At 36.8% G+C, this 9801-nt stretch overlaps 1 protein-coding gene across 1 annotated transcript; it reads left to right on the forward strand.

Moving 5' to 3' along the window:
- The first annotated feature begins 1859 nt into the window (after positions 1–1859).
- On the forward strand, positions 1860–8050 carry tmem256 (transmembrane protein 256). The gene is made up of 4 exons (XM_055198646.2): positions 1860–2019; positions 2197–2234; positions 2444–2524; positions 7587–8050. The coding sequence occupies exons 1-4, from the start codon at positions 1938–1940 to the stop codon at positions 7728–7730; spliced, it is 345 nt and encodes a 114-aa protein (XP_055054621.1). The 5' UTR covers positions 1860–1937; the 3' UTR covers positions 7731–8050.
- The last annotated feature ends 1751 nt before the right edge of the window (positions 8051–9801 follow it).

A 9801-nucleotide genomic window follows, 5' to 3' on the forward strand; every position in this document is an offset into this window, starting at 1 on the left:
ATGTGCTCTGACAGTGCCTGACTTGGCAAAACTAAAAGCCAGAGTTACTTACAGTGCTTAAAGTTTTATTCACACATAACAGAAAACCGAGAAAACTGATCTCAGACCTGAGATACACCAATCTACTTCAGTCATCCACTGCATGCTAAAAAAGCAATCCACTGAATCGGAAACAGCTCTTGGCACTATAATGTTTCTGCTGCAGACCTCATGTGGCGCTCTCTCTCAGACCTGCTGTTATACAGTGGGTCAGGTTTGTCTCCTGATCTCTGCAAGGGCCCTTTATAATTTAACGCCGCACAGGGGGCTGAACCCACACACCTGCTGCATTACTACACAAAGAGCGACCGAGACTCATTTTCCATCTATTATTCAAGATCTGTATTTGAGAAAGCTGTCAGGTGGAAGAATGAAGATTTATGTGTGCACTGTGAATTTTGCAAGAATTTTTTAAGGATATGTTTTACCAATCTATCTCACATCATTTTGTATCATACAATGTTATTCAAGCTTAAGGGCCAATTAAATGTCACAGGAGAAATATTACTCAAAAGCAAGAAAGTAAACAACACAAATACACAAACACATTAAAACAACCAAAATGAGAAAAGTCAATAGCTTCAATTAACAGACATTATAATAAAGATGATCAATAATTTATTTTTATTATGCATTACAACAACAATTTTTAAACCAGAATATGTGCATTTGATCCTTAAATCAAAGTAGCAGAATAGAATAGAATGCATTGACCTTGTCAGTGGAGGATTCAGATTAAACCTGGCAACCATGACCAGAAGTACAGGATGCAGAAGGAATTGCTTCAGTGAAAAGAGCATTTGTGATGTTAATACGTCATGGTTGTAAAGTCGTGCTTCCCATTTTGACTGTTTGAGCCCAAAACAGCCAGAAAACCAGGACATTTTTCCTAAGCAGACTAATTGTAGATTAAGAATGTAGTCTATTTTAAAACATGTTAACCTCTCTTCCTCTCTTCCACTCATGTTTTAAATAATACATAAAAAGTCAGTGCAAGTATAGAGTTGGCTTAGAAGTAGGATTAGGGCATAGAAAATAGCATTTAGCTCAGAATATAAACAGTCAATTGAAAGTTCTTATTAAAATAATAATTAATAATTAATAATAATTTTATCTTTACACAAGAACAGGAGTTTAAACGTTGTGTTTTTAAGCTTTGGCTTATGTTGTACATTAGCCTACCTTTGAAAAAAAGATGTTAAGAGGCAAATTATAGCGCCCCTCACTGGAAAATGTAACTATTTTCTGTTGACATGCAAAAGACGCTATAAAGAGGAGTGTTAAGTTTAATAATAATAATATAAATAATAATAATAATAGTGATAATAATAATAATAATAATAATAATAATAATAATAATAATAATAATAATAAAATAAAATAGAGGGTTAATAATAATAATTTATAAGGCCCACATTTAACTGTTTAATAAATAGTGCAAGTAATGGTCTTTCAGCAGCCACGTTAGATCTTGTTTGATGTTTAACCAGTCAAGCAGTTGCATCTGGGGCTTAAAAAATAATCGTACATGAGATATTAAATTATTAACATATACTTGTTTATTTGACCTTGACTAAAAACAAACTATTTTATTTAAAGTATTTTGGAACTTTTTTAATATTTGTTTTAATAATGTATAATAATTGTGTATTTCTATTTTTAATAAAGTATCTATATAATGTTGTGTAACTGTAATTACAGTTTTTGTACTCTACGTCCTTGTTCCGAGCTTAGGGATCGAGCTTTGTAGTCACATGATGTGCAACTGTGTACTTGGACGCCATCTTGGCTCGTAGCTCGTAATTGCCGTTAGATAGGGTCGCTCTTCCTGTTAGATCCGTAATGACAGCAGTTTCCTGCAGGCTGCTTTCAGTTCATCACTGTGCTTTTCTGCAGTCATGAGCGCCTCTTCGCTGGTTCAGAGGTTAGCAGGCATTTCTGGAGCTCTTGCAATCGCGGCAGGTGCATATGGAGCGCACGGTAAGTGTCTTTTCTGAGCCTGTATGACAGGTCTTTATTAATTCGATCCAAAATATTGGATATCGGTTTGGCGATTGGACATAACAAACGTGACTGAGCGCACATCATATAAACGGGGGACAGCGTTATCATAAAGTCTGGTGAAACTTAACCTTTCTCACTTTCTCTGTCTTATAGGCTTCAGACGCAGTGAAGCAAGTGATTACCAGAAAGAGGTATTTATGTTTTGTTTATATTATGTCATAAAAAGTTTATTATGTACATTGTGTGATGCCTTTGGAGAAATAATAAGTCAAGTTTTGTGCGTTTTTGCAATGTACTTCGTTGACACTTAAGATGACACTAAATATTTTGAATCTGATTTATTATTTGTAGTTATTTGTTCTGTAACATTAATGATGATGATGTTTTTCTGTACTTTCAGTTGTATGATACAGCAAACAAGTACCATATCTATCACAGTTTGGCGTTGTTAGGAGCTGCTCGGTGCAGAAAACCTGCTCTGGTACTGTGAATACACTTTCCATCTTACAATTCAGAAAATGTCATAAACATTTTAAACTGTAAACATAAGTTATAGAGTTTCTACCTCCTCAACTCGTTTAAGATTTTTATAATCCTGTCAACTGCATATTATTATTAAAAGGATTCTAAAGGCATTGTTTTCCCTAAAACTCATTATTTACTAGACCGTTTCAGCAGTAACAACATAAACAAGTGGCTGCACGTAACTTCCGGTAAACTCCGCTAAGAATAAATAACAACAAAGTTCTTTAAACGTAGTTTATTTATATAACAAGCAAAAAAACCAACACATAGATTACCTAGGAAACCAATACATTTGTTATTTTCGACGAGGCATTTGTTCAAGAGATCAGTTTAGCAACTAGTCAGACCTTTAAAAAAACGAAACCGGAAGTAAGGTTCGGATCCAGACGTGTATCACGTGCGTCCGATGAAACGGTCTATATTACTCACCGAAAACGCATGTCACGTAACCATTCATGCACCCTAATCCTAATGTTGCTTGAAATGAGTGATATTGCAGACTGCTCCAATAATAGCTTGTCTTACGGGGTGTGCACACCAAAACTTTTAAACACGGTAGAAAACGGCTGGAGGATGGCGAATGCCTGCTTTTTTCAGCTGAGTGCCAGCTTTTCTAAGCTAAGCACTTTGGTAGCTCTGATACTTCAGCTGTGAGCCGGTTGGTTGCTGTAGTAATGTCCTGCCCCTCCTCCACTGTGATTGGACGGCCTTGTGAGTACTGACATTGACGAGCGGAGCTTTTCACCCAAAGTTGAATAAAACCGCTGAGCGCCGGCTTTCAGCATGAAAAAAAATCGCTAGTTGTTGGCTTATTTGAAAAGCACTGAGCTTCCATTGGAAAAAAATTGAAAACATGCGCCGGCCATGGGCGTAAAAGCTTTGGTGTGCACGCCCCCTTATAGTTTAACTGCACATTGGCTACTATAACGACAACAAAGTCAGCAAAGCCTGCAGTTCCATCTGGCAGGTCATTTTCATCTTCCAGTAGTGTAAGGGTCACATGATAGGGGAAGGAGTAGAGTCCTTTTAAAGGAAGTCGCGTCATATTTGAAACGCCTCCAGGTTTTGCTAAGGCTAGACTTATCATATACTGCGCATGCGCAAAGTCCCTTCCCCAGAGGATGTTATTCTTTAACGGTTGACAACTGCCTTTTTAGTGGAAGGCGGGACTAGAGCAGCCATAATGACTGTTGTGATGTCCCCCATTTATATCAATGACGCATCTTTTTAATATTAAATATCTTTGGACAGAGTTTAATAGAAATGTGACTATGCCATCATTTTCAACAGTCTCAGTTTTGTCAGTCTACACAGAAACGCTTTCCCAGAGTGTTCAAACCAATATGGAATCTGCAGCATTTTGAAAACTCTCCATTTTCCACTTTTTTAAGTTTGGTAAAAGCCAAGCCTACGGTTGTCGTCAGGCAGGTTTTGAGTGTCATCTGACATCAGATTTTCAGCGTGGTCTGTACAGATGGCTAAAGCAAGTTACCGTCACCTTTATAATTGAATCTGGCATGTCCAGTTGGCGTTGGCGCACATCTGGGAGTCTGATCATTCTGATTGGGTGTTCGGCATAGCCAACCAGTGCGCAAAAAGAACCCACAAAACGCTCATATCATATTTTCATTCTCTCATTTCAATGCGTAAATATTTAAAACGGGTATGGCTCAAGTCATTACAGATAAATCACAAATCCGTCTGTGGTAAGCGAGATTTGTGTGAAACTGGAAAGGGAGTGCTGCTTTGTTTATGTTTTGCATCGCAGCATTTACTAGCTCCTCCTGATTCCTGTTTTAAGTAATGAATACCAACTACTTCTACCTGCTGGTAGCACATGGATGCATAACGGTTGTGCTACTTGGCCGCTGTCCATTTGGTATGTCAGGGCAACGACTTACGTCAGACCCAGACGGAGCCAGTATGCGGGAATTGTGAGCCAAACCTACAGTCTGCTGTACTTTGTTGGCGTCGGTTTGGCGTTTCAGTACTCTCCCTTAAGGAGCAATTTATTTTAGGCATTTCTTTTATGAGGGCATGTATTTTTCTAACATTGTAACATTTTCAATTAATTTAAAATGGTCACTTTGGAGTGTAAAACTGAATTTTGTGAAATATAAAAACAAAACAAAACAAAAAACAGTAAACGTAATGATGTGACTAGCTAATGATGATTTCTTTCAATCAATTTCAGTTTTTTATTAAAGTGTCAGTCATGTCCAATTTCTAAGCTTCCTAATATTGTCAAGAAGTCCCCAAAAACGGGTTTAAATGCATGCAATGCAAGGTCCAAACACTGTCATTTTCTCAAAATATAAATTTAAAATTACCCCATTTCTAAGAGATCCCATTAAAAGATTCAGTCTGCCCAAACCCCACCTTTCAGTAGCTTACTCTGCTCTGGCCAACTGACACAGTCTCCACACAGTCCAACAATACTGCAACATGCACTGACCTACAGTAGTGCTAACTTGAATTACTGACAAGACATTCGAGTTTGAAAACCGATATCAATACACATCATTCATCATTAATCCAAGTAATAAAAATGACGACAGACACTAAAATTTTTACACTAATGTAAGCAAGTAAGCTAACCGGGCCACAGATAAACAGTGTAACTGCAACATTCATTGCTAGCACAACTTACTGATAAGACATTACAGTAAACTAGACATTCAGAACACTCGGGGGAAAAATAAACACATAACGTAATAATCATACTTACAGGTTGTGGTTAGGAGACGCAATAAAGTGGGTACTAAACAATCTTTCATGGCCAAACCTTTAGCAAATCCCGCCTTGAACAAATCATTTTAACCACTGATTCTTCACATCTTCATCATTTGGTAGTGAAAGCAACACTAACTTGCCTTTACAGCTGAAAGGTCAGTGGGTCTCATTCACTAAGCATGCGTACGCAACAAATTTGTTGGTAAAATGTGCATACAGACGTTTTAACTTACAAATCATGATTCCACGAAAACTTTCATACTAAAATTAATTTTAAATGTATGCAAAAATGTAATAACAGCTTAGACCACAGGTACGCAATAATCATGAACAAGGAAAAATATATGAAGAGTTTGGTTCCAAAACGCAATAAACGCCATTTTTGAAAAAAATGAGTTACTGCCAAAATCAGTATTATATCAGGTCAGTAGTTAAAAGTAAATAATTAATTTTACGCAAAATCCAATACCCGCCGTGATATTCTGTCATCTTTTCTCCCTTTTTTCCCAAAATGCGACAAACGCCACAGCTCCTTTTTTACAGAATGCAATAAATCCATTTCTGATATTACAGCGGACCATTCACGCAATGTAAACAAACATGGCGGCGCGCTGAGTACACGGAGTCCTAGTTTTCCTCATCTACTTTGTACTTCGTGATCAACAAACAAAACAAAATAATACTTTAATAGCATTGCCAAACCTGTGATGGTTTTTTGTGACGGGAAAGAAACGTAAGCCATCAACAGCTAATAATTTCCGCGAGAGGCACTCGGTTGCTTGCTCTCCAGACAGCATCAAGCTTCTCATGCTAAAACATTGTGTTCTTAATATAACAAAGTAAGTGTTTTGGTTAATGCCATTAATGTTTATTTTTTAATCATTGTATACCACTAGTCAACTAAATAAATATAAAATGGTAAAGATGAATGCACATTTATACATTGATTTAATAGATTTATAGCATTTTGAAATAAAAAACTGTCATGGATTTATTGCATTTTGTGGAAAAAGAATTAGTTTTTATAATAAATCTTTAAAAAAGTTATGGATTTGAATTTTTTATGTTTTTATAACCTAAAGATGCTATGTGAAAGTTTGTAACAGAAAATACTGGTTTTCATCTTGTCACTTTCTTGGTATAGAAAACACGTTTTTACCGAAATTTGTCAAAATGGATTTATTGCGTTTTGGAACCAAACTCTTCATATATAAAATATATAACACAGATATATAGGGTTCTTTTTCACTGTTCATGATTATTGCATACATGCGGTCTAAGTTGTTCCTGCTTTTTTGCTAACATTTAGTAGAAATTTTGGTTTGAAAGTTTTTGTTGAATCATGATTTGTAAGTTAAAACTTCCGTACGCACATTTTGCAAACAAATTTGTCCATGCGCATGATTAGTGAATGAGACCCACTGTCTTCTTGACATCATGTTAAAACACTAACTAGTTGAAGTTAGGTTTTTTTTGCGGGGTAGGGATGAGACGGTTTGAAAATTTCATATCATGATTATAGCGACCAAAGTTATCATGGTTATCAATATTATCATGGTTTTGTTAAAATGAGATGGAAATGTTAAAAAATAACTGATACACGCACTGAAAACATTTAAACAAGTTTTATTTTTGAAAATCACAATTTAATATTTCATGTCCCTGAAATTATTTCTGTGGTAAAAAAATTAATAAATCTGTCTAATAAGTTTACCGTGAATTAATACAATACATTATCCCTTAAATGCCTTTTTGTGCAAAATAACTATGTTGCATGTGCACGCCTGCGTCAAACTGATTCTGGCTGGACAAGATTTACCGCGAGTTTTCACCGCGGTGACAGCTACATGACACACTGCAATACAGGTCATTTTCGATATTGGATCTGTCTGAACTTTAAGATTTTACTTTAAGTGAACTCAATGAATAAATACTCAGTTCTTTTATATACAATATATGTATATAGTGTTCCTGGTATTGTTGACCAGGATGCTTTTTTGTATATCTTTTATATTGTGGTGGGTCTCCGTCTACTTTTCAGAATGCAGTTTAAGCTACAAATAAGATTGATGGAATTCCTTAATATTAAACACCTGCTGTACTTCTTTGTTCAGATACATGTGCATTAACAATGTGCTATTTTTTACTAAAACAATAACAGAATAATTTGTCAAAAGTAATTTTCGATATTGTGATGCATCATGTATTGAACTGTCACATACGTATTCTGTTGTGTGCTTGTCTGAAAGAATATGAATGAACACACGCTTTTCTTTCTTTCATAGGCAGGTGCAATTCTCATCGCCGGCATGGGCTGCTTCTGTGGTCCTCTGTATCACCAGGCCTTAACAAATGACCCCAGCTTCAGTAAGCTGGCACCGATTGGGGGATCACTACTCATTGTTGGCTGGGCAGCAATGGCTCTTTGAACTTTAAAATCTTTATCTGACAGTCTGTGACCTTCCAGTATTCCCAGAAAAAAGTTTGTCATTTAAACAATAAAAGAAGAGATTTGGAGAGGCAAAATTTGAGAAGGGTGGAGAAATGCACTGCTTATCTAAACTTTTTTTAGTCACGTCTGGACAGTAATGATAAGGCCATGGGATCAAACATCTTTTTTTTTCAAATTGTCACGGGCATCTTTATTTTGACAGCAAGCTTTTTGCTTGTTACTGAGAGTGAGCGAGTGTCTATGTACATACTTTTTCTTTGTTTGAAAAAATAAAGCTGTCTGAGATGTTGATTGCCAGTTTGACCTTCTGATGTTGCGGTTTGTGTAACTGTGTTCGCCGAATAACTCGCAGGTCAATCATAAAATGTCTCAATAGCCTTCAGGCTTTGTTCCTGTAAGTATGACAGTACAAAGCATTTCATTACCGGTGACCTCACTTTTAGCACTTGCAGTGTCTAAACTTATCTTTATTCAGAATGAAAGTGAAATCCAATGAGCTTCTAATTCTAGTGTCCGGGACTGTCGGCGCATAGCTGGGTTAGGGACCTTTGAAAATTGCTTTATAAATCCTCAGGTCAATTTGCAAGGGCAGCTTCATAAGCCAACTCCATTGAGGCGAGAGGCTTCCATTGAACGCTGCACGTCCCAATAAAGTGATCACACTACTCGTAAAACCCTCATTAACTCTGACTATTAGCAGAGCCCTGCAAATCAGGGCAAGGCAATCAAACCACTTTAGTCCTTTCCTTGCCGCACTGATGGAAGAATAAGAAATTGTCTGTGCTAGTTAAAAGAAAGACATTCGTGCATACACTTGAAAAGTCAAACAATGCAAAGTCATTTTCCTAAACAAGCCAGAAAGTGTTTTTGTCTTTTGAAGATCTTTAATTTGATGCCTGCTTTGAAGTTTCCGACTTGTTTCCTCTTCCTCCTCTCTGACACTTTTGTAGCACTGGGAATTCCACCAGTCATTCATTACTGAAGTTAGATAAGGGTCTCCTAGTTAAAATCCATAAGAGCGTATCACGTTCTGCTTCATGAGGCCACGTTAAGTGTCTCCTCCTTGTCTCCGTCTGGATAGAATCAGCCAGCAAAAATCAATGTTTAAAGCACGCAATGCATTGCAGTGGCTCTGTGGTCATTCAGTCGTTAAATTCTCATTGTGCTTGAATGATCTTTCTGTGTTTGAAGCAACATCTCGGGGACAGGACAGCACTGGGGGCAAGAAACTTTTAACTTGATTATGATGAAGTGGTCAGCAGCAGGGTGTCGAGGTACGAAGAGTTAAATGCGATGTTCTGTCAGTATATCGAAGCAATGTGGTTTACCCTCCTTCCACAGAAAACCACTTGACGTTTTGTGACATTCCCTCACAGCAGTGGCACCCAATACAATTTTTAGTCAAAATCACTGTGAGACTCGTTGTCAATCATGTGCACATAATGGGCTACGTCATGAGAAAAAGCATTGGAAATAATTTTTTATCTTTAAATGAAAAGCCCTCACAGACTGATACGATTAACCAAAGGCCTGTCATAAGTACTATCTTTTCTGCTCCCTCTTCAAGGCATCAATCATATCAGCACATCCCACAAAAAAGTGTTAATAAAATTTAACTTTAACATATCAGTCTCCCTTCAACCCTGTCACCCTCATAAAATATCATTCTTTTTTTCTTATATGTCATTTCAAAAGTTATCATTTTTTAAAATTAATATATAAGCTGCTGTCTATACTTTTTGAACCCAGTCAGCTTTCCTCTACTGCGGTCTGCGCGTATGATCAGTTGATGGACAGATGGCCAATGCAGATTTATGTGGGAACTGGGAAGTAAGTGGTTTAAGTGAGACTAAAGAACTGTATGACTTCTGTATTAGAAACATTTTATCAGATTGTTATTCAGTTGTAAAATAGAAGGTAGGCAACTTGGATGATGCAGTGGTGAGGGTAAAGAAGTGAAGAATCGCTCCTAATGTCTCCGGCCTGTTCCGTTCATTTTTAGGACATCAATTATTTGCTGTGTCAGCGTTTCAGATACTGCTACAAAG

The sequence above is a fragment of the Misgurnus anguillicaudatus genome, chromosome 21 (assembly GCF_027580225.2).
Source record: "Misgurnus anguillicaudatus chromosome 21, ASM2758022v2, whole genome shotgun sequence".
NCBI lineage: Eukaryota > Metazoa > Chordata > Actinopteri > Cypriniformes > Cobitidae > Misgurnus > Misgurnus anguillicaudatus.

Bases quoted from the DNA above. Each gene is read 5' to 3' on its own strand.
- tmem256 (XM_055198646.2), top strand. From the start codon at position 1,938: ATGAGCGCCTCTTCGCTGGTTCAGAGGTTAGCAGGCATTTCTGGAGCT. The intron at 2,235-2,443 runs GTATTTATGTTT...CTGTACTTTCAG, and splicing joins CAAGTGATTACCAGAAAGAG to TTGTATGATACAGCAAACAA. The intron at 2,525-7,586 runs GTACTGTGAATA...TTTCTTTCATAG, and splicing joins GGTGCAGAAAACCTGCTCTG to GCAGGTGCAATTCTCATCGC.